At 27.8% G+C, this 24168-nt stretch overlaps 9 protein-coding genes and 1 non-coding gene across 10 annotated transcripts; 3 read left to right on the forward strand and 7 right to left on the reverse strand.

The window, feature by feature from the left end:
* Nucleotides 1-5642: 5642 nt before the first annotated feature.
* On the reverse strand, nucleotides 5643-6719 carry DDB_G0279153 (hypothetical protein; the record flags this gene model as incomplete). Its single annotated transcript, XM_636748.2, has 1 exon — nucleotides 5643-6719. The coding sequence occupies one exon, from the start codon at nucleotides 6717-6719 to the stop codon at nucleotides 5643-5645; it is 1077 nt and encodes a 358-aa protein (XP_641840.2).
* Nucleotides 6720-7153: 434 nt separating this feature from the next.
* Nucleotides 7154-7225, reverse strand: tRNA-Cys-GCA-5. The gene has a single exon. It is a non-coding gene; the product is annotated as a tRNA-Cys (tRNA).
* Nucleotides 7226-7403: 178 nt separating this feature from the next.
* DDB_G0279131 (glutathione-dependent formaldehyde-activating, GFA family protein) lies at nucleotides 7404-7955 on the reverse strand (the record flags this gene model as incomplete). Its single annotated transcript, XM_636749.1, has 2 exons — nucleotides 7404-7735; nucleotides 7823-7955. 2 exons carry the CDS (start codon nucleotides 7953-7955, stop codon nucleotides 7404-7406), a joined length of 465 nt encoding a protein of 154 aa, XP_641841.1.
* A 557-nt stretch (nucleotides 7956-8512) lies between these two features.
* Nucleotides 8513-9373, forward strand: syn7B (hypothetical protein; the record flags this gene model as incomplete). The annotated part of the gene is made up of 1 exon (XM_636750.1): nucleotides 8513-9373. The coding sequence occupies one exon, from the start codon at nucleotides 8513-8515 to the stop codon at nucleotides 9371-9373; it is 861 nt and encodes a 286-aa protein (XP_641842.1).
* Nucleotides 9374-9536: 163 nt separating this feature from the next.
* Nucleotides 9537-10487, reverse strand: DDB_G0279135 (hypothetical protein; the record flags this gene model as incomplete). Its single annotated transcript, XM_636751.1, has 2 exons — nucleotides 9537-9987; nucleotides 10126-10487. The coding sequence occupies 2 exons, from the start codon at nucleotides 10485-10487 to the stop codon at nucleotides 9537-9539; spliced, it is 813 nt and encodes a 270-aa protein (XP_641843.1).
* A 1097-nt stretch (nucleotides 10488-11584) lies between these two features.
* On the reverse strand, nucleotides 11585-13468 carry DDB_G0279137 (methylenetetrahydrofolate reductase; the record flags this gene model as incomplete). The annotated part of the gene is made up of 1 exon (XM_636752.1): nucleotides 11585-13468. The coding sequence occupies one exon, from the start codon at nucleotides 13466-13468 to the stop codon at nucleotides 11585-11587; it is 1884 nt and encodes a 627-aa protein (XP_641844.1).
* A 1321-nt stretch (nucleotides 13469-14789) lies between these two features.
* On the forward strand, nucleotides 14790-15932 carry DDB_G0279139 (hypothetical protein; the record flags this gene model as incomplete). The annotated part of the gene is made up of 1 exon (XM_636753.1): nucleotides 14790-15932. The coding sequence occupies one exon, from the start codon at nucleotides 14790-14792 to the stop codon at nucleotides 15930-15932; it is 1143 nt and encodes a 380-aa protein (XP_641845.1).
* A 111-nt stretch (nucleotides 15933-16043) lies between these two features.
* Nucleotides 16044-19144, reverse strand: ap1b1 (adaptor-related protein complex 1, beta 1 subunit; the record flags this gene model as incomplete). The annotated part of the gene is made up of 3 exons (XM_636754.1): nucleotides 16044-18479; nucleotides 18576-18931; nucleotides 19108-19144. 3 exons carry the CDS (start codon nucleotides 19142-19144, stop codon nucleotides 16044-16046), a joined length of 2829 nt encoding a protein of 942 aa, XP_641846.1.
* An 836-nt stretch (nucleotides 19145-19980) lies between these two features.
* DDB_G0279143 (hypothetical protein) lies at nucleotides 19981-22322 on the forward strand (the record flags this gene model as incomplete). Its single annotated transcript, XM_636755.1, has 4 exons — nucleotides 19981-20490; nucleotides 20633-20660; nucleotides 20737-21768; nucleotides 21841-22322. The coding sequence occupies 4 exons, from the start codon at nucleotides 19981-19983 to the stop codon at nucleotides 22320-22322; spliced, it is 2052 nt and encodes a 683-aa protein (XP_641847.1).
* Nucleotides 22323-22398: 76 nt separating this feature from the next.
* Nucleotides 22399-23985, reverse strand: DDB_G0279145 (glycosidase superfamily protein; the record flags this gene model as incomplete). Its single annotated transcript, XM_636756.1, has 1 exon — nucleotides 22399-23985. One exon carries the CDS (start codon nucleotides 23983-23985, stop codon nucleotides 22399-22401), a length of 1587 nt encoding a protein of 528 aa, XP_641848.1.
* Nucleotides 23986-24168: the final 183 nt, after the last annotated feature.

Consider the following 24168-nt stretch of genomic DNA (forward strand, 5'->3'; position numbering starts at 1 on the left):
GTCTAATAGTGAATTGTCGTTGTGGATACAGTTGAAATCTCCTGCGATAATAGATACATGTTGGGATTGGTTTGGTATTGGGTTTGTTGAGTGGTTGTGGATAAGTGTTTGTAGTGAAGTTGCATATGAATTCTTTTTGATGGTATTATTAGATGCTGGTGCGTAAATTCCAAGAATACCAATTGGTAATTGATTTGGAAATATAACGTCTGCTAAAATAGCTCTACCATCAATTGTTGATATGTGTTTGAGTTTGAGTGTGTTTGGGTTATGGTTAATGATTATTACACCATTTCCTCGTTTGGTGACAGAGATGATGTGATCGGGAAAATCATGTTTAAGTTGTAATGGTGATGAATTGAGTTCAGTGAGTATTGAGATTGTTGGACGAGGTGGAAGTTTTGATATAAGTAGTTGTAGTGTGTCAACAGCTTTTTGGTAGGAATTGTGTTGATTGTTTGGGTTTTCAGTGAATCCTCTACAATTCCATGTTATAAAGTTGATTTTTGAGCTCATACCTTACTAGGTTTGGCAGCACCAGTATTGACTGGTTGTGCTGCTTCTTCTTGTATTTATTGTATTTGGAGTTGATGCACTTGGTTTGTTTGGTTGAGATTGTAGAGGTTTTTGTGGTACAATTGTTGGATCGGTTGGATTGCTCATTGATAATGAGTTTTCCCGTTATTATTATTTGAAGAATCACTTTTGTTTTGGGATTGATTGGTAATATCAAGTGATTCATTTTGTGTAGCTTTTGAACCACTATTTTGAGGTGGGTTATTATTGCGATTGGAATTTGCAATTTCGTTGATTGGTGGGGTGTTAATGTTGTTTTTTGGTGGTTGATTGTTTTTGTTCATGTTTGGGTTTGTGATAGCATTTTTTATAGTTGTTGCCATATCTGCATTTTTTGCATGTTGAATTTTGTGTTTAGTGACACTACGTGTTGCAGCTTTGATATATCTTGTGATAACAGATGGTTGTTCGATCTTTTGATCAACAATGTTGTGTGTGTGATCAATTAGATATGTTATAATGTAGCTTTTAAACGCAACAGCATATGAGTATGTGACAGTAAATGATTCAATTGATGTACAACTGGTGAATTTAGTGAGGTTGTTTGTAATTGCATCGTTTGCATGTTTGGGTGAGTACGTTTTAATGAATGTTTTAATGATTGCATAATCATTTGATGATATATCGAATCTATAGTTGAGTTTGTCGATATTTAGTGCAAGTTAGTTTTGAAGGTTATTATTGAAGTTAATTTATCAACGTTGCAATTTACGAAGGCAGTTGCACCAATTATTTTGAATGCTGATGGCGACAGTATATCTTCGAAGAGTTTGTGAATGTTTTTGTGAATTTGTTGAATTCTTGTGTCATCTTTAGAGGTTAATTCTTCACGGATGTGTGGTTGATTAAAGTAACACTTAATGTTGATGGTGTTATTGTTTTTTTCTAAGAAAGAGAGTGGTCTTGTGATTGATGGAGGTGCAATGATATCTAATTGATTATCAAGTCCTTTGTTTAGTGAGAGTTGGTTTGTTGGGGTTTGTTTTTTAGGTGTGTCGATTTTTGCACTTTTGTTTTTTGTTGTTGAGGTTGTGGAGGTATTATTTGTATTGGTTGTGTTGTTATCTGTATGATTTAACTGTAATTCAGTTGAGTGATCATCAGCCATTGTTGAAATGTATATAGGACGATAGCCCTTGCTTTATTGAGCAAAAAAGGGAAAAATTAAGAGGAATGAATGTGGCGGTGAAGATATAACAGTGATTTATTTATTATATGTATAAATTTTTTTTTTTTTTTTTTTTTTTTTTTAATATTGGATTAACAAGATTGATATATGTCCATCTGTGTTAATACGAGTTTTTATATAATATTTATTTATAGGCTTATCATTTAAGCTGAAGGGTTATTTTAATCATATGAATTGATCAAAAGATATAATATTTGGGAGAGATGATTCTGGAATACAATAGTAATTAGCTGTTGTTTTTCTTAGCTTGATCGTTGAGGTGAGAAGGATCTTAGGATCTTTGAAATTATTATGGTCTTTTGCTGATAAGTTTTTCAGATCTTTTGCTTTTTTGATGTATTCTAGAATGGCCAATTTGTGCCATTTCTTTAGAAGGAGCTGTATGATAGTGATTCATTTGTTAAAGGATCTTCACTGTATATTTGATTGCAAATCCAAATCCAAATGTTGTGGAGGATAAGGGCCATTAGGTTTCTATATGCGAATGATCTGGTTAGATCATAGTCTATTGCTTTATAGTTCCATTCAAAGTATTCTTTGTGGAATCTGTGGTTGGCGTAATCTGCATTCACTTCTTGATCTTTTTTGGCTGTCGGTGATAATTTTGGAGTTATTCTATTAATGAAATTGTTATTTTGCCTAATTCTTGTATGGTGCCAGTTTTTACCTTTGCCTGTGGTAATATAGATGAAAATTTTTGAGTTTATTTATTTTTATGAAATGTTTTGTTTTCTTGCATGAGAAGAACAGGGTGACCGTATGGGTCTTTGCTCATATCTTCTTTGCAGAGTGGGCATTGTTTGTTGTGAAGGTAGTTTATTGGAAGGCATCTGGCATGGAATCTAAACATTGTGTCTCTTGTTTTAGGGTCTTTTATTTTCAGTATGTTGTTGAAGAGTTGATTATAGCTGTAGCCTCTTAAGTTTAGAGATGATTGGAATTCCGTTTTAGGGATGGTTGGATTTTGGTCTTGAATTGTGGTATACCATTCTGCCAGTGAAAGTGGTTGTCCATTTTCGTTTTTTATGGATGTGAGATTATTGTTGAAGATTGCTTTTTTTATTCTTATTTTGTTCCATTCGTCTAAGTTTTCTTTTAGGTATCTGGATGTGAATTTGTTTTTTTGGATCTGATATTCCCAGCTTTTGTGATGAGATGAGTTTGTTTGTTTGGTTTCTAGTGCTAGGATGAACTGGTTTATGATCCAAAGTTTCTGCGCCAGTTGTCTCAATTCTATATTCCAAATGTTCCAGCCCCCTACTTTTAGTGGGTATCTTGCTCTTTTGGTTCTCATTAAATTAATAACTTGAAATCCACTAGCATTTTGTTGTGTTGGTGCGAATAAAAACCCATTTGCAAATAATTAATTGATTTGGTTTAAATTCCTCTTCCTTAAAGTTCTTCTACATATGAATAGTGGGTTAATTTAGAGGAGTGCGAAGGCTTTTAGGGATGTTGGTTTTGGTTTTGATTGTTGAGTCAGTGGTTTTCCAAAGTACTAAGGATGATTTTATTGTGTTTAATATTTCTGGTATTTTTCCTGTTATCCCTTGCCCTGTGAAGAAGTATCCCAAGTATCTTTCTGGATTTGTAGATATTGGAATTCTTTGGTTGGTATTGTCTGGGTTGCCTATAAGAATTGATGAAGATTTGTCGATGTTTAGTTTTGAGGAAGTGGCTTTGCAAAATGAATTGAAGTGTTGTAGTACTAATTCAAGTTGTTGAGAGTCTGGGACCATTGAAGCCGAGTCGTCTGCAAAGCTTTGGAATTTCTCTCTGTGGTCGCTGTTGTTTAGAGGAAGGCCAGTAATTCGGTCATCTTGTAAAATTTTTCTAGCTAAAGCCTCTATTACAAGGACGAACAGGGTGGGTGATAGTGGATCTCCTTGTTTAACTCCTCTTTTGATCTCAAAGGGTATAGTAGTTCTACCATTAATTTCAATTCTTGCTTCAGATTTGGTGAGTAGATTCATTATCAGGTTGATTATATTGGTTGGAATGTTGATGTGTTGTAGTGATCTGAGTATTGAACCGTGTGAAATCGAGTCAAAAGCTTTTTCGAAATCATATAGTGTAATTATTCCGTTAATTCTTTTATCATTACAATAGTTGATTAATTCGTTCATTGATATGATATTATCTATAATGAATCTGCCTGGTACGAAACCTTTTTGATTGTGGTTGATCACTTTCGTTAGTATTGGGATTATTCTATTGTTTATTAGTTTTGAGTGGATTTTATATATACAGTTAGCCAGTGTAATTGGTCTTCTGTTTTTGATTAGTTCGGGGTCTCCCTTTTTAGGTATCGTGATAATGAGGCCTTCTTTGTAATTTTTGCTAATTAGATGAGGATTTCTTAGAGTGTCGTTGAATGCTGAGGCCAGTATTGGAGCTAGTTTTTCTTTGTGTGTTATGTAGAATAAGTTTGGAATTCCATCTGGGCCTGGAGATTTGTGTGGGTTCAATTGTTTTATTACTTCTAGGATCTCTTGTGTTGTGAATTCATTTTCAAGGTTGTCCCATGTTGAGTCCCTGGTCACTGTCCAATTTTCCAACATTTCATAATGAGATGGTGGGTCATCTTCTTTGTAGTCATAAAGATTTGAGTAATATTTTACGTATTCTTCTTCGATCAATTCCTGTTTGTTGATTGTTCTACCTTGTGCATCTTTTACTGCGTTGATGGTGAAATCATTGTGTCTTTTCTTGATTCTCGCGGAGATGTACTTGAGTGAGGTTTCTTCGCAATAGTTGTTCAATTCTTGTTTAAGTTGTTCTTCTCTTTTTTTAGATTCATTTATTGCTGAAAGGGTTGCGAAGGCTTGGTCTTTAAATTCTGTCTCTAGTAGGGAGATTAGATTTTTGATGTTTGCCTTATTGTTGTAGTCATTTTGTTTTTGAAATTCTGTGTATAGTTGTTTTATTTTGTTTAGTAAGCTGTTGAGTTGAGAGAAGGAAATAGAGTTATGGTTGGATGACAGCTCCCTTGAATAATCGTTAAGTAGGAAGTCTATTTTCTTAAGCATTATGCTTGAGAGGATTGAGGATTTTTTTAATCTCCATCTGCGCTTGTTCATCTGTATGTTGGGTAGAGTGAAGGTGGTTGATAGGAAGTTGTGATCTGATAGAGGTATGTCATTAATTTTTGGGGGGATTAGGTTCCTTAAGTATAATTGGCTGTAGTTGATTATGCTATTGTTAAGGTATATTCTGTCTAGTCTCCTTTCCAAGATTCTTGTGAGGTTATTGTTTGTGTTGTGTATCGTTCTTGAGAAGGTGGGTCTTTTATTTAGTTGGTCCATATCCATTAGGTTATTTGAAATTCTGATGGCTTCGATTACTGTGGCCATCTCATCTGGGGATTGTGTTGTCAAGTTGCCTTGGTCATCATTTGATGTGTGATTGTCATTGAAGTCTAAACAGTTGAAGTCGCCTGCTATGATGTCAATGTTTTTATTAGGGTTAGACGTTAGGTTGTGGTATTGGTTGTTGAAGTGTTTGTTTAGTGTTGAAGCTAGTGTTTTTCTTTTATCAGGTTGGGCCGGGGCGTATATGGCCAAGATTCTCGTTGTGGTATCTTTTATTAGAATGTCTGATATTATTAGTCTACCTTCTATTATGAATATTGGTGAGAGTTTTATGTTTTGGTTGTTGTGGTTTAGTATTCCTATTCCGTTGCCTCTTTTGGTTGCGCTAATGATGGAGCCAGGGAATAGCTGGTGTGCTTGTGTTGCGTCGGCGTTGAGTTCATTGACTATGGTTAGTGCCAATGAGTTTGGGGGGGATTGGGATTTGATAAAGTCTGTTTTGTTTTTGAAGGAGGTGTCAGTGCCCCAACCTCTGACATTCCATTGGTTGATTTTGATTACTACTATTATGAGATGATATCGATCTCCTCTTGGGAGTCGTATAGCTGCGGTTTGGATGGTGAAGGGTAGATACTCTCTATGAAGCTCTCAATGATTCCTTTCCTTTCTTTTTTGACAGGTGTCTTAGGGGTGGATGGGATGTAAGGGTTGCTTCTGTTTATTGTTGGTGAGAGTTGGGTGACTTCATTGTTTGAGTGGATTTCCTCGTTCTTGCGTTTATGTGATGGAGGGATGTTTAGTGTCTTCTCTCTGTTTTCCGAGGATGAATGGATGTTAGTGCTTGTTTTGTTGGCATTGTCTTTTTGGATGGCGTTGGATGTTGTGGTAGTGGTTGTGGTGGGTTTGACAGATTGAGATTCTGCTGGGTTTTTGGGGGGAAGAGGTTGAGATGACTTTTTTGCTTGGGCTTTTTTCTCTTGTGTTGATTGTTTATCAGACTGATTGTTTGCTGAGTTGTTTGTTTGTTGTTGTGGTTTTGGTTGAGAGGATTTGATTGCTATCCTGTTTTGAGTGTTAGGAGGATCTGTCATCTCATCTTCTAATGGTTCCTCCGTGTTGGTTGTCTCTACTTTCTTGTTTTTCTTTTGTGAGGAGTAGGTTTTGGGGGCCGTTCTGATGGTAAAGTTTGCGATTTCTGTAATGTGTTGGCCATATTTCATTTGATCGCCTATTTTGCATTCTATTAGACCGAATACTATGAGGTGGTCGGTGGAGTATATAGTATTGTATATTGCATAGGGTATTTCTTCTGCAAAGGCAGTTTTGATGAGGGCGTCCACTATTCCTGCCTTTTCTCTGGGAATTCTTACTCTTCCTGAGAGGACGCGGAAGTCTCTACTGGAGGAGATGAAGGTTCCCAATTTGCTTCTATCTCTAATGATATTTAGGAGAGATTGTTCGTTTTTAATCATCAGGTGGATCATTTTTCTAGTTCCTTTGCCTATGTATATCTTGTCGATTGGGATATCGTAGTTTGAGAGTGTTTTTCTCATTTCTTCTAACCCCTTGAGATCCATTTTGGGGAATTCGAGTGTAATTGGGTAGAATCCGTTGTTCTTCTCGTAGGTTGAGAGCGCAGTCATGTTCAATATGGTCTCGCAGTATTTGGAGATGTCTTTGAGGCCTATTGATAGTTTGGGGTAAGTTTCCTTTATCTCTGCTGTTTTTGTGGAGAATTCCTTAATGAAGTTCTCCGATGCCTCGTCCATATGGGTGGAGGGGTTGGCCATTTTAGCCGCGTCTGCGTAGGAATTCATCTCGATGGGATTCCTTTGAATCGGCGATTTGGTAAGTTAGATCTGTAGATCGTGGTGGATTGGTGATTTTTTTCGAAAGATTGGTTAAAATTGACCGAGATTAAGGATAGAAAAGGATGAATTACTTTTCACGTGTATCTTGTATCCTCTTGATAGCGGTACGGTTTTTTTTTTTTTTTTTTGTTAGTATCTATGTGTTTTTGTCCATCTGTTTGTTTTGGAGGTCTATAAAAAACAAAAATAACAAAAATTAAAATGAAAGTTCCGAACCAGGATTGAACTGGCGACCTAACGATTTGCAGTCGCTTGCTCTTCCACTGAGCTATCGAAACTTGTTGAAATTTTTGGATTAATAGCCAATTTTGGCCGTTTTTTATCGCAGGATCGAATCCATGCATGGTCAATTTTAATTCCTCTTTTATTTAAACAAACTAAACTGTAGACAGATGGAAGTTAAATTAATTTTTAATTTATTTATACTTTTATTTTTTTTTAATTTAAAAAGTAATTTTAAAGATAATTTCTATGTTTTGGCTCATGAGCGAAATCATCATTAAGTCCATCCAAATAAATTGTCTTTTGACATAACTGATCCATCATTTCAGGTGTAACACCATCAATTGTAGGAACATTAACAAAATAGAATGGTTTATTCAATTGATTCATATGAGATAACCCAAATGGATGAGTACCACACTCATTACAAAAATAATGAATAGTATGAAATGGTTCAAATTTATATTCCTTTAATGCACCACCACCACCATTCTCTTTACCTTTAGTAATTGTCATTAGTTCTGGGTCAACTCTTATTTCCCAAAATCTATATTTAACACAAATTGCTATTTGATTTTTATATTATTAAAATTAGTTTATTTTTTTCACACACCTAGAAATCATATCTAATACTGCTTAATTTAATTACTTACTGCAATTGCATTTATAATTTGGTATATCAATAATATTTGTTTTATCTTTAATTATTCCAGAGTATCTTACTTTTCCACAATGGCATCCTCCATTTAATTCCAATTGTTGTTTTCTATCTTTTTCAGATTCCATATATAAAAAGAGATTATTTAATTAATTAATTAATTATTAAAATAAATAAAAAAAATTAAAAAATAAAAAAAATTAAAAAAAAAAAAATTTGGTTTTTTGGTCACACAAAAAAAAAAAAAAAAAAAAAAAAAAAAAAAATAATAATAATAATAATAAAATAATAATAAACAAAAAAACAGAAATAAAAAAATAAATAAAAAAAAAAAAAAAAAAAAACAATTGTATATTTAAGATTATTAAGGATATTACTAAAGTTACTCACATTTTTAAGTTTTAAAGAGAAAGAAGAAGATAAAAAAAAAAAATGATATCACGATTGTCGTTTTAAAATGTTAGGATTTTTTTAATTTTATTTAATTTTTTTTTTTTTTTTTTTTTTTAAAATAATATTTTTAAAATATCATTTTTTTTTTTTTTTTTTTTCCTTTCCTTTTTCTTTGTGTGTCAAAATATATAAATTAAACTCTTTTTTAAAGAGAATTATAATATAATAATAATAATAATAATAATACCAATACCAATACCAATACTAATATAATAATAAACATAGTAATAAAATGACAGATAGACAACCATTAATTTCAAAAAATGATGATATTATTAATAATCTCACAAGATTCTATACTGAATTAACCGAATTTGAAAAGATTATAAAGGATGTTGGTACAGGTCGTGACACAACTACATTAAGAAGTACACTTCATAAAAAAAAGGTTAATTTAGCAGATGATTTAAAAGTTATTGCACAACAAATTAAACAATTACCATCATCAAAATTACCAAAATTCCAACAAGAAAAAATCGTTAAACAATTTAAAGAAGCTTCTTCAAAATTTGAAGAATTATTATCAACCTCAAATAAAAAAGAATCATCACATGAACCAATTGTACCAAGTCAACAACAACAACAACAACAAAATAATGGTAATAGTAATAATAATGGATATAATACAAGAGGTGGATATAATCAACAGCAACAACAACAACAACAACAATATAATGATTACACTAATAATAATAATAATAATAATAATAATGAAGTTGAACAATATAATAGATTAGAACAAGCATTAAAATCAGGTATTGAGCAAGATGAAGAAGAATATACAAATCGTATTCTTGATGAAAGAAATGCAAATGCAAGACAAATTGCAAGAGATGTTGCAATGTTAAAAGAAGCAATGGATGATATTGCTGTTATGGTTGGTGAACAAGGTGAAATGTTAGAAAAAGTTGATGACAATGTTACAAATGCTGATGTTGCTGTCGAAGATGCTGTTGTAGAATTAGAAAAAGCATACGTTTATAAATCATCATACAGAAAGAAAATGATCATTTTCGTTATTTGTTTATTAGTTACTCTTGTCGCCGTTGGTATATTTTTAGCAATTTACTATGGTGTAATAAAGAAAAAATAAAATAAAATTAAATAAAATTAAATAAATAAATAAATGATTTTTTATTTTATTTTATAAAAAAAAAAAAAAAAAAAAAAAAAAAAGAAGTTTAAACTTCTTCTGACTTCCCCCTTTTTATTTTTTTTCTTTTTTTTTTTTTTTTTTTTTTTTGTAGTCTTTATTTTTAAATAATTATAATAAAAATATTAAAAATGAATATTATATATAAAATATTTTTTAAATACCAAAATGTTGAAACTGATTTTGAAATTTCATCAGAATTATTAATATTACTATTGTTATTATTATTATTATTATTATTATTAAATTGATTTGAAGGCATTTGTAAAATTCTTTCTTCATATAACGGGTCAATTATACCATCGAGTGTGAATGGTTGTGCTCTAAATCCTCTTGAACTTTCATTTAAATAACCAATTGAATTTTTACAAATTAATGTTGGATTTTCACTCGAGAATCCATTTTTAGTAATTTCAAATTTTTTAGGATCTTTATTTATAATATCACATGTTGAAATTTTATATTTTAAATCTGAACATTCCATTGTAATTCCATCTACACAATATCCATTTTTAATTCCAAAACTAAAAATTGGTTTATAATCACATGTTGATCTAATTTTTTTTTTTTTTTTTTTTTTTTTTTTTTTTTTTTTTTTTTTTTTTTTTTTTTTTTTTTTTTTTTTTTTTTTATAAAATTATTAAATTAATAAATTAATTATTTTATAGTACTTAAAAAGTTAAAAAACTTACGTGCTATATTCAGAAAGTAAACAAAATTTTGATTTATCAAAATTAAAATCATTAATTTTTATAATTTCCAATTTCCTACCTTTATAACATTGATTTTGAGTGAAAATTTCTGTTTGATAATATTTTGATTCTATTGTACATTGAATTGGAATAATTAATGGTTCGCACGATATCATTGCATTTTGAGTTTCAGTCCAAAATTTATGTTCATAAAATACTGTGATTCTTGTAATTTCACCACTACAATTTATTGAATTTTCATAATCGCTAATAACATATAAATGTTCCTTTTTATTGGCTTTTACAATAATTAAAATCATTGAAAAAATAATTAATTTAATATTAATTTTAAAATATAACATTTTTTAATTATTATTTTTTTATTATTATTATTATTATTATTATTTTTATTTATTATTAATATTATTATAATTTATTATTTTTACAATTATTCTTTTAAAAAATTATTGGAGTTTTATATTGTTATTATTTTTACAAATTACAATATTTTTAAATTAAATTTTTTATCTCTTTTTTTTTAAAATTAAATAAGTTTAAAAAAAAAAAATAATAAATAATAAAAATAATAAAAATAAAACGTTTATTTTACAATTTAACTTTTTTTTTTTTTTTATTTTTATTTTTATTACATTTTTATTAAATAAATAATTTTAAATAATATTAATAAAAAAAAAAAAATAAAAAAAATAAAAAAAAAATCGATTCGGATATAATAATCCATAACTAATACAATAATAAATAATTATTATTATTTGTTGCTAATCATTTTTATATTTGTTTATAAAAATTTTAGGGTGTGTGTTTTTTTTTTTTTTTTTTTAAATGGTGTGAGTGTGATATTGTACATGAATGATTTCTATAGATTAAAATAAAAAAAATATATTAAAAAGGAAAATAATGGTTTGTGTTTAAAAAAAAAATTAAAGAATTTTAAAAAATTAACTTGTTTATTTTATTTATTTATTTATTTTTAAAAAAAAACAATCAAAAAATTTCAATAAATAAATTAATTTAATTTAAAACATATAAATATAAATATAAAAAAAAAAAACAAAAAATATATATATATATATAAATATTTAAAAACTAAAATGGTAGAATTAAAAATAGTAGTTTTAATGATGACAAAAAGGTTCAACCTATTAACTTCTTAAATTTGTAATGAACAATCAAGTGAAATCGTTTTTAAAAAGATCTTTATATAAAATAATTAATTTTTACTTTTTAAAAAAAAATAATAAAAAAAATAAATAATTTAAAAAAAAAAAAAAAAAAAAAAAAAAAAGATAATATTTGTTTAAATAATTTTACAATTATTTTTAATTTTTAATTTTTAATTTTTTTTTTTATTTTTTATTTTTTATTATTTTTTTTATTATATTTATTATTTATTTATTTATTTATTTATATATATATAATTAAAAAAAAAAATTAATTATTAAATTGAGGCAGTATTTGAAGTAGTTGAAGATTGAATACCATTTGAAGAGGAAGAAAGTACTGGTGATGATAAATTATTAACTAAATCAGTGAATGATTGGAAAATATTACCATTTATAAAGTTATTATCAACGATATTGATGAGATAATAATTATTGATCATTGAATCGAGTAGAGTACGAGAAGTTGATGATGGAGAGTAAGTTGAAGACCATTGAGTTTCCCAGAGAGCAAAAGCTTCATCCTTCCAAACCATAAAAGAATTATGATCAACAACTGTTGGTTGAATGATTTCCTTACCTGGGAAGATACCCCAAGTGACGGCGTTAGTTCCTTTGGTATTGGTTTTACTATCACCTTTACGATTGACTGCATGATAAGTGATCATTGGACATTTCTTAAAGTATTCGATGAGTTTTAAGGTATTCTCTGGTGAGGCAAAGAATTCAATGTATGCTTTTTTGTAGACAATACCATTCTTACCACCCCAACCATGTTGTTTATCGGTTGATGGTAAACCATTGATTGCAGGTTGTGAATTGATTGTAAGGAAACCATTCTTATTTAAAAATACTAATTGCTCTTTAATATTTTCAGATTCCAATGACAATGGTGAATCATTCCATGGTAGTCTCTTGATATTACCTGAACAATAGGAAGCGAAAACATTATAAACATCTTGTTCTGATTGTGGTGAATCACCATAAATATTTGGAACAACAACAGAGTCACCAGTGGTGGTGGTGGTGGTATTATTATTTGCAGAACCACCTGGTGGAGGTGTGACACCACCTAAATGGTAATCGGAAAGATCACCAAATGCTGGTGATCTATAGTCACCCCAACGACCATTTGGAAATTCATCCCAGGAGCCAGTACGAGCGATATAAGAACGTGGACGATTTTGCCAAAAGATTGGACGGACCTCTTCCTTTAAACGGTTACCAGCAGCCGATTGAGCCCATGGTAAGAATGGTGAGAGTTGGTCTGGTGTGACCAATTGAAGACCCTTTAAAACCTTTCTAACGGAACGTTCCAAATTGAGTGTGTAAAAGTGTAAACCCTCAACACCGAAATCCAATAGTCTCTTACTCATTTCAACACATAAACGTACACCATACTTTTTGACCTCCTCATCGTTATCTTTGATTGGTTCGAGGTTATCCATGATGTATTGTGGTACCTTTGTCTTTGAGAGAGTGGTCATACGAACGAAACCAGCATAGGTTTGAATTGGCATGATACCCGGTATGATTGGACAATTGATGCCAACGGAACGACACTTTTCAACAAACTCGCAAAAGATATCGCAATCATAGAACAATTGAGTGATGATGAAATCTGCGCCGGCGTCTACCTTCTCTTTGAGATAACGAATGTCCTCCTCCTTGGACACGCAATCTGAATGACCCTCTGGGTAGCCTGCTACGCTGATGCAAAAGTAGTCGCCATACTTTTCACGAATGAAACGAACTAAATCTGCTGCGTATGCAAATCCACCCTCAATCTTTTTCCACTCTTCACCACGTGGTGGGTCACCACGTAATGCCAATATATTTCTAATACCTGTTGATTTTGCTTTATCCAATGCATAGATAATCTCACTCACTGGCATATTGGTACAGGTTAAATGCATCATTGTTTCTAAACCACAAACGTTTTGTGCCTTCTCTGCAATTTCCAAGGTTAAGGCTGATGTTGATCCACCTGCTCCCCATGTAATATCTATAAACAATGGTTCAAACAATAACATTCTACCTAAACGGTCATATAAATTTTGTACACCTTCCATGGTTTTTGGTGGAAAATATTCGAATGAATAAAATGGTGTATTACTTTCTTTTTTCTTTTGAATTTTATCTATAATTTTCATTGATGTCATTTTTTTTTTTTTTTCCTATATATATATTTGACCTATGATTTATTTATTTATTAAATTTGTTTAATTTATGTTTTGGTTTTTGCGCTTTTGTTTGTATTATTTTTTTTTTTTTTTGTTTGAAAAAATAAAAATAAAATAAGAGAGAAAAGAAAAAAACAGTTTAATTTTTTTTTTTTTTCTTTTTAGTACTACACTTTTTAAAAAATAAAAAAATAAAAAATAAAAAAAATTTTAAAATTTTAAATTAGTATGGAAATAATAAAATATTATTATTTGAAGGGTTTTGTATTTAATTTTAAATCTACTCCATTAAAAAAAAAATAGAAATATCTTTTTTTTTTAAGAATTAAAAAATAAAAAATAAAAAAAATAAAAATAAAAAAAATTTAAAAGCACCCCCTTCGGGGATAAGGGTGGGTCGAAGGAAAAAAAAAAAAAAAATAAAAAAAAATATATTTATATAAAAAATGAATTTTATTAATCTTACCAAATTGTTTTATTAAATCTTTATTCCGGTGTCTAAAAAAGAAAGAATGCAATTGAATAATGATAACCCAATAGTTTTTTTTTTTAAGATAAAAATAAAATAATTGAAAAAAAAAAAAAAAAAAAAAAAAAAAAAAAAATTGAATTGAAAAAAAAAATGAAAAAAAAAAAAAAAATAAAAAAAAAAAAAAAATAATTGGCTCTTGATCACCCTATGGAAAAAAAAAAAAAAATATCTTGAATCAATGAGTCAAAGATAATGGTAACCAAAAAGCTGCAAATGTAATATTAAAAACAAATAAAAAAAAAAAATAAAAAAAAAAATAAAAAAATACTAAAATTATTATTTAAATATAAAAATATTAAAATAAGATTTTTTTTTGTTTTTTCATAATTTTATATTTATTATAATCCTTTCTTTTTTTAAATTAGATTTTTTTTTTTTTTTTTTTTTTTTTTTTTTTTTTTATTTGTTTATTTACTTATTTATTATTTTTCATTTTAGTAAAATCCCAAAAATTAGTTCATTCTCCCAAAATTAAAAAAAAAAAAAAAAAAAAAAAAAAAAAAAAAAAAAAAATATTTTATACCAGGAGAGGATTTGTCGTTTAATTTATTTTTTATTTTTTCATTTTTTTTTTTTTTTTTTTTTTATTTTTAAATTTTGTTTTTGTTTTGGATCTATAAAAAAAAAAAACAAAGAAAAAGTATTTTAAATAATAATAATAATAATAATAATAATAATAACAATAATAATAATAATAATAATAGTAATAATAATAAATAATAAATAATAATTATAATTATAATAATATATAATAATTTATAATAATAAATGTCAACAATTTATTCAAATCAAAATAGTAGATTATTATTTGAAAAATGTAGAAATAATGAAACAGAAAAAGCAATAGCAATGATAAAGGATAGAGAGAATTTAAGAATTAATGTTAATGAAAGATTTGAAGGTGGATGTACATCATTTTTTATATGTTGTTATTTAGGTAATTTAAAGGTAGCCAAAATGTTGGTAGACGAATGTAATGATATAGATATAACGATTGAAAGTGACAATATTTCACCATTCACAGTATCATGTGTTCAAGGTAAAACATCAATAGTCGAATACCTATTGACTGAGCATGGTAATAAAGTTGATGTTCATTCAATGATAACAGGTTTAGTTGGTGCATGTCAATACGGATTTCCACAAATTGTTAGAAGAATTTTAGGTAAAGGTGAACTTGATATTAATATCGCAGTGGACGATTTCGGTGCAACATTATTATACGTTGCCGTTGAAACTGAAAATGAAGAAGTTGTATCATTATTATTAAATCAAGGATCAAATCCAAATATATCAAGAGGTGGTTATTATCCAATTCATTTATCATCACAAAGTGGTAATTTAAAGATACTAGAAATGTTATTAAAATCCAACTATTCAGTCGAAACCACCACCGATGTTAATGTACAAACACCAGATGGCGCAACTTCATTATTAATCGCCGCACAAAATGGTAATATCAAAGTGATTGACCTTTTATATAAATATGGAGCCGATCCAAATATTCAAATGAAAACCGATGGTTCAACACCACTATACGTCGCAGCAGCAAGACATCATAAAAATACAATCGATGCATTATTAGAGAATAAAGATTTAGATATAAATCTTGGTTTATTCGATGGTACAACAACATTACATGTTTTAGCTCAATTTGGTTATTTAGATTCAATTGAAAAGATATTCGATAGATTTCAATCAACCATTAAAGTTGATCCAAAAAAGAATGATCAATCAACTCCACTTCATTTAGCTGCTCGTCATGGTCAATATAAAGTTTGTCAATTCTTAATTGATCATGGTGCTGATATTAATTTAATTTGTGATGGTGATACTGCTTATTCAATCGCAAAAAGATATGGTAGAACTGATACAATTAAAGTTTTAGAAGATGCATTAAATAAAAAATAAAAAGTTTATATTATTATTATTATTAAGTTTTATTGTATTTTATTTTTTTAATTTATTATTTTTTTAATTTTTTTTTTTTTATTAACTTGAATTATTTATTTATTTATTTATTTAAATTTGATTATTAATTAATAAATTTAAATTATGTTCAAATAATGCCATAATATCAGGTGAAGTAGTTTTTGAAGAACATCTACAAGTATTTGTTGAAATGTTGAAAGCCAATTCAATTAAAATGTAAACAGAACTTTCAGTTTTACAAGAGAGGAAAGAGATTTCTTGATTTGGAGCTTTCTTTCTAACGATTTCAAAGATATTCTTACTATTTAAACGACGAAGGATAGAGTCAACATCTACATGTGGTAAACGTACTTGAATTTCAACTGAACGTTCATTTGATTCTGGAATTGATTTCCACATGGATAAATAAGATTCACGATCGAGACGACCAGTTTCTGTCAATAGACAAAGTAATGGGAAATTCATCTTAAAGTAGAATCTCTCTTGACTTGGTAATACCATCATTGCCATATCAATGACTGGATTCAATGGATTTGAGATTTGACCATTGCATGAGATTGGAATTGTGACATCAGTGCTTTGGCCTACTTCAATAGCACCACATGATAAGATTTGATCAGCTGGTGAAATACCAAAACTATTTTGATAAAATTGAATCTTGAATTTTGACATACCTTGTTGACTTGTATTCAAAAGATTTAATTCTAAATTAATTCTACCTTGGAATCTTGTAAATGCTCCACTAATTTGAATTGCTTGTGATCTATCACCACCAAATACAACAACTTTATTAACTGGTGCTTGAACTTCACCACCACCACCACCACCACCTAAAAATGATAAATCATTTGAATTACCATTAAATTGTTGTGGTTGTGGTGAATACATATTATTATTATTATTATTACCATAATTATTGTTGTTATTATTTGGTAATGCACCACCTAAATCTGATAAATCTAAATCGATTAAATTACCAGATTTTGGTTGTTGTTGTTGTGGTTGTTGTTGTTGATAACCACCTTGTTGTTGTTGTTGTTGTTGTTGTTGATAACCACCTTGTTGTTGTTGACCACCTTGTTGATTATTCATATTATCATCATCAACATAATCTGGTTCTTCTTCATCTTCTTCTTCTTTATTTCTTAAACCACGTTTATTGAGACCCTTTAATTTAGTGACAAAAGTCTCTGGTGGTTTATGATAAACTGAAGCGAGTGTTGAAATGTTTAAGATTAATTCATTTAATAATGATTCATCGAGATGACTAGTGGTATCAGTAATGAGTGGTTTTTCAGAGAGTACTACGGCTTTGGCAGCTTCGAAATCGGTTGATAAGAGTCTCCAATAGACAAAACCACGATCACGTAAATCTGGATTATCAGATTCTTGAGTTGAAAGATTTAAAACTGTTTGAACCATTTGTTGAGCATCTTTTGGTCTCTTTAAAAAGAGTTTAACGATAGAGGTTAAAAGTTGTAATTGAACTTGACTATTTTCATCTTTGAAACCTTCCAAGAAAGAGTTTAATAATTCATGAGCATTATCGATACGTTCAGCATATTCACCAATGATCCAAATCATTGAAGCCTTTGCCTCTGGTTCGTCCAATGATTCGAGGTTGGCGCAAAGGGTGGCGATGATACCTTCATATTTGTTTGGATACTTTCTAAAGATATCCTTGATGACGATGATTGCCTCTTGGACGACATAGTTAACTTTGGTTTGAATGAGGTCCAATAACACTTGAATACAACGTTCAGAGGCACGATCGATTTTAATTGCACAACGACCGATTGCACGAACTGCTTTTCTAACAAATTCAACATCGATCTCAGTGGCATACTCTTTGAACTCCAATAGCACCTCTTCAATGTTCTTCTCGTTGGCCAACATGATCATAATCTCCAATTTTTCCATCTTTACATAGATTGGGTCATTGTATTTGCAAAAGAATACTTTCATTTCATATTGAAGGATCTCTGGACGCTTTTGAACGATCAAATTAATATTACGAAGACCCAAGAATTGGATTTCTGGTTCCTTTGATAACAAAGTGACCAATGGTGGTGCCATCTTCTTGCAGAATAAACGAATGACATCATTGTTGCCAATGGAGTTCATATATTTCATCAACACTTTGACAGCCGATAAAACTACTGCAGAGTTGGCATGTTGAAGACGTGGTGCAACACGTTCACAAACATTCTCTGCTTCTTGTGAATCTCTTGGTGTATATTTACATAATGAATTCAAAATGAAAACTTGACCCCATTCTGTACACTCATTAAGTGCAGCTAATAATTTATTAAGATTACCTGAATGAATTCTAAATACTTCCTTCTTACTAACTTCATCAATCTCTGTTAATGATGCTACTGCATTTGCAACTACCATTGGATTTGAATCACCTAATAAATCATTTAAAATATTTAAAAATCCTTGATTTTCAACTAATTCTGGATTAACATCATATAATTTTGCTACACAAACTGCTGCTGTTTTTCTAACATATGGATCTTGATCCTATATAATAAAAAAAAAATAAAAAATAAAAAATAAAAAAAAAATATGTTAATATATTAATATGTTAATATATAAGAAATAAAAAAAGTAACTTACTTTTAATGCATGTCTTAATGGTTCACAAAGATGTTCGGTAATATTATCAACTCTAATACAACCCATAGTTCTAACTGCTAAAGCTCTAATTAATGGATTTGGATCGGAAGCATCCTTTTGGAAAGTATTTACTGCAAGAATAGCACGATCTGGATGATTCTTGGCATAATTCATAACATAGAGGTAAACTAATTTCTTTAATTCCAAGTTATGGGTTTGCATACAATTGAGGACATGAGTGAATAACATACTAACATCTTTACCAACTGTCATTGCTGCAATTACCTTCTTTACTGCTTCCTTTTTTTTATCTTCTCTTTGTGATAATAATTCTTCTTTTAATTCATGAATTTCACCTATTTATTATTTTATAAGTTTTAAAAAATAAAAATAAAAAAAAAATAAAAAAAAATATATGTATATTAATATATATATACTTTTTATTTGTTTTCATTCGGGGGTGTGTGTGTGTGGTTTTTCATAGTTTATTATTATTATTATTATTATTATTATTATTATTATTATTATTTACCTTTTTTGGTGGTTTGAAAATACTTTGAGTCAGACATTTTCTTTTTTTTTTTTATACTAATACAACACTTTAATAGTGTATTGTAATCCTCTTAAAAAAATATTATAAATAAATAAATATAAGTTCTTGATGGATTATATTAATATTTTAATGATATGTGCGTGTTAATTTGAAATTAAAAAAAAATTAAAAAAAATTAAAAATTTTTTTTTTTTTTTTTTTTTTTTTTTTTCCAAAAAAAAAAAAATGATTTTTTTAATATTTTTTTTTATGTTGAATTTCCAAAACCACTTACATTATAAATACTTTATTTATATTCTTTATATGTATTTTTTTTTTTTTTTTTAGATTTTATTTTTTTGGTGTGGTTTTAAAAAAAAAGGTTAGTTATTCATTGATTAAAAAAAAATAAAATTAAATAAATAAATTTCAAAGCCCAAATTCATTCCATGAAAAATACTCATATAATTTAAATCAACCCAGAAACTTTTTTTTTTGAGTGATTGTTTCAGATTAAAAAAAATATTTATTTGTTATTTTTTTTAATATTTTTTTTATTTTTTTTATTTTTTTTTTCATTTTTTTTAGATATTTTTCAGTTATGGTGTTGGTTTTTATTTTTTTTAAAGATATTTTTTTTTTTTTTCAAAAAATTTTTCTGATAATTTTGTTGATGGTGGTGTCCCAATCCCTTAACAAAAAAAAAAAAAAAAAAAAAAAAAAAAGTAAAAAGTAAAAAAAAAAAAAAAAAAAAAACAAAACAAAAACAAAGCATCAAACATGAAAATAAAAATTATAATAACAATTTTATTTATTATTTTAATAAATAATATAATTTTAAATGTTGAATGTCAACAACAGCTAGGAAAAACAATGAAATGGGTTGACACTACCAATAAATTGGATTTTGAAGATCCACTTGGTTGGGACTTAAATATTAAACCATATAGAAATGATAGTGCTATCATTTCATTACATGGTTCAATGGTAATTTCAAATAAAAATACATCTGTTGTTGGTGTAAATTCATTATTTGTTGATAATGGTAGTACTTTTCTATGTTATACACAATTTTGGTCATTTGAAAATATTACAATTGGAGATACTGTTGGTGGAAATACTGGTTTTTCACCAGCGATTTTCATAAATACAAGATATTTTGGAAGTCCATTAATTGAAATTAGAGGTTTTTTAATCTTGGCATCGACAAATGTTTTTTATTCAAACATTAAACTCTATGGAGAGGGTGTCTTAACCTCATATGATGGATGTACAAAACCAACATGTGCTTCTCTTTTCCTTGACACAAATGTAACATTTTTTGAAAAATCACAATTATTATTAAATAATATTACTTCTTCTTTTTTCGATTTAACTTTTTATGTAAGTTTTTTTTTTTTTTTTTTTTTTTTTTTTTTTTTTTTTTTTTTTTTAACTTTAAAAAAAATTAAAAAATTATTAATTATTATTATTATTATTATTATTATTATTATTATTATTATTATAATAATTATAATTATAAAAGAATGATTCAAATACTTTAATTTTGGAAAGTATATTATATACTCTTTCACCAGTATTTTTAAATGATAAATACACCATTAAATATTGTGGATTCTTTAATTACAGAAAATGGTACTTTAATATTAAATGATCAATCAATATTAAAAACATATAACAAAGGTTACCTTTTAATTAATAATATATTAACAATGAATGATAATTCATCAATGATAGTATCGAATAAATCAATGATTCATGTCAATGGTGAATGTAAAGTAAGAAATTGTAATATATCTTATTCAGTTATTCAAAGTTTAGGTAGTTTTGAAGGAAATGGTGATTATTTTAAACTTTTCACAAGTACAGTTGCGGTAATTGGGAATTTAACATTCAAATCAAATGAAACCAATATAGATCATGGTACTGTGAATGTATATAGTGGTGGTAATTTATCAATTTATAATAAACTATTCATTAATAGTGGTAGTAATTTTATAATTGAAGGTGATTTAATTATAAATGATTTCTCAACAGTTGAAGCTGTATCATCAAGAATCGTCTTATTAAATAATGGTAAATTATTATTATCACCATTATCAAATGCAAAATTGGATAATATTGATTTCGATATTCAAAATGGTACTCTAACATCAATTGGTGATATGTATTTATCTTCAAATACTTTAATTTCAAATAAAGATACATTTTTATTATCTTCAAATATTTTTGAAACTACAAAATCTTCAAAAATTGAAAATACTGGTTCAATGATTATTAATCATATTGGAAATGGAAATGGAAATGGAAATGATGATAAATCATTTTCAATTGGTGTAAATCTTATAAATAGTGGTGGTCTAATTCAAGTCGGTAATGATAAAATTGGAAAAAATATTGAAATTCTTGATTATATTCAACATAATAATAATTCAATACTTTTAATAAATAAAAATTCAATTATTTCAAGTAATGAAACAATTAAAATTCAAGGTGGACTTGTTTATGGAAATGGTACTTTTAATTCTTCAATAAATCATTCAAATGGTAATTTATTATCGCTTAATCAAACAAATCAAATTAATATTACAAATAATTATATTCAAGGTGAAAATGCAACAATTATAATTTTAATTAATTCAAAAGATGATTTTTCAAAATGTAAGTTTTTTTTTTTTTTTAAAAATAAAAAAATTTAAATAATAATTAAACAAATATTAATTTTTTTAATAGTAAATATAAATAAATTCGCAAGTTTAAATGGAAATATTGAAATTAGAATTTCAAAAACATTAATTAATGATAAAGAACAACAAATTGATATTATTAATTTTAATAATGAAGAAAATGATAATGATGATGATGATGATTTGAATACAAATTTGAAATTGGTTTCTTCATCATCGACAACAACAACAAATAAAGGAGTAAACTTTAAGAATATTAAATTTAATTCATATGATCAAGAAACTGGAGAAACAAAAGAAATTACAGAAGAATCAGATTGTGTAAAAAGTAAAAGTTCAACTACATCATTCTCTGTATTAGTTGGATGTAGTGATAATAGTAAATTATCAGGAGGTCAAATAGCTGGTATTGTAATTGGTTGTGCTGTATTTGTAGCATTACTTGGAACATTACTTCATTTTCGTAGTAGAATTTCATTAAGAGTAAGACATAGTAATTTAGTTACAAAAATGAAAACTAGAAAATAGAAAAAAAATAAAATTTATTTAAACACACACACACACTATTTTGATATATTGTTTTTATTATTATTTTTGATTGTTTTTAAAAAATAAATTGAAAAATTAAAGATAATGTAAAAATTATTAAAATTGAAAATTGTGGTGATAATTTTAAAGAATTTGAATCTTGATCACTTGATGAGTCTGAATTATTTTTTGGTGGTGGTAATGGGAATTCTAAAATTGATAAATCATGAGAAACTGGTAAATAAAATGAACCATCTTTATTGTATGAGATTACTTGATATGCGGATGCAGTTGATGGAGATTGGTTTACATTGATTGGGGTGTAGAGATAACCAACGTTTTCTTTATTTCCACCATTTGGAATTGCACCAAATAGTGTGACTGTGGAGACATTTGTGTATGGGTCGTTTGGACCACCATTGGCGGGTGATAAATAGTTCTTGTAGAATACAATGAGGAAGGTATTGGTAGTTGGTTTTTTAAATAATAGTATAACCATACCAGGTTGAACACCAGTCGTACTAATAGCATTTAATTCAGTTGGTGGGACTAGTTGAGTACCAATAATTTGGAATAGTCTTTCTAATACACGATAAACTAATTTCTTACCCAATTGTAAATTTACAATACCAAATAAACGATCAGATGCTGTTGTGATATTACTATTTGTATCTAAATCACTGATTGTGTAAAGGAAGGATTTGTCAACACCATTTACAGTATCCAAGAGTAAACGCTTGATGGTGTTATTGGCTTGTTGTACCTCACCACCTAATGAAGCATCAGATGACCAACCCCACTCACTTGAGAAAACTAGGGAGGAGGAGGTTGGAGATGATTTTAATTTATTGACAAGATTATTTGAGAGTATGTAATTACTATTGTCACTGGAGATATCTGATAAATCATTACCTTCTGGGTAAGTGGTGTAAGGTTGGAATGATGATGTTGAGATTGTGGTGAGAATGTTTGGACCTGCACCATCCTCACTTAGTAAATCTGTAATGAAATTTGCATTTGAGCCAGGTGCTGTCGATTCACCATAATTTAGTACAGAACCAATTGATAATTTATTTTGTAAACCCTCTGATTTGAATACTGTTAAAACTTCTTGATATAAATCTAAATAATTTTGAGGATCATATGATTGTGCACCTGTTGGAATATCATTCATTTTATCCCAAACTTGCCAATACTTTACAAATGTATAATTCTTTGCTAAATTTAGTAAAGTTTGAGCAAATTGAGTTTGTTGTTCAATTGTTGATGGTACCGTTGAAGGATCTAATGGTGTTGGTGTTGGTGTAGGTCCAACTGTATTAAACCATGATGGTACACCAGTGAAATATACAATGGTATTCAATCCTGAGGCATTCAATTGTCTCATTGGTGGATCGAATCGGTTCAAATTGAATACTCCTTCTGTACTCTCGAATTGGTCAAATGGAATTCCAATTCTAACCCATCCAATTGGTAATTGTTTAATATATGTCAATTGTTGTGATACAATGTCACTTGAAAATAATGAAAATTCACCACCAATTCCTAAAAAATCTGAAAAATTAATGGTTTTATTAATTGATCTTATTAATAAAGTTTGATCACATTTTATTATATTTAAAAATATTGACAAAATTAATAATGTAAATAAAAATTTATTCATTTCTTTTTTTTTTTTTTTCTTCTTTTCTTTTTTTTTTTATGAACTTAAAAATAAAATTAATGTTAAAATATTTTTTAAAAAAGAAAAAAAAAAAAAAAAAAAAATTAAACAAAACTGTTAAAAATATCAAAATAATAAAAAAAACTCGAAAAAAAAAAAACAAAAAAAAAAAAAAAAAAAAAA

The sequence above is a fragment of the Dictyostelium discoideum genome, assembly GCF_000004695.1.
Source record: "Dictyostelium discoideum AX4 chromosome 3 chromosome, whole genome shotgun sequence".
Classification (NCBI taxonomy): domain Eukaryota; phylum Evosea; class Eumycetozoa; order Dictyosteliales; family Dictyosteliaceae; genus Dictyostelium; species Dictyostelium discoideum.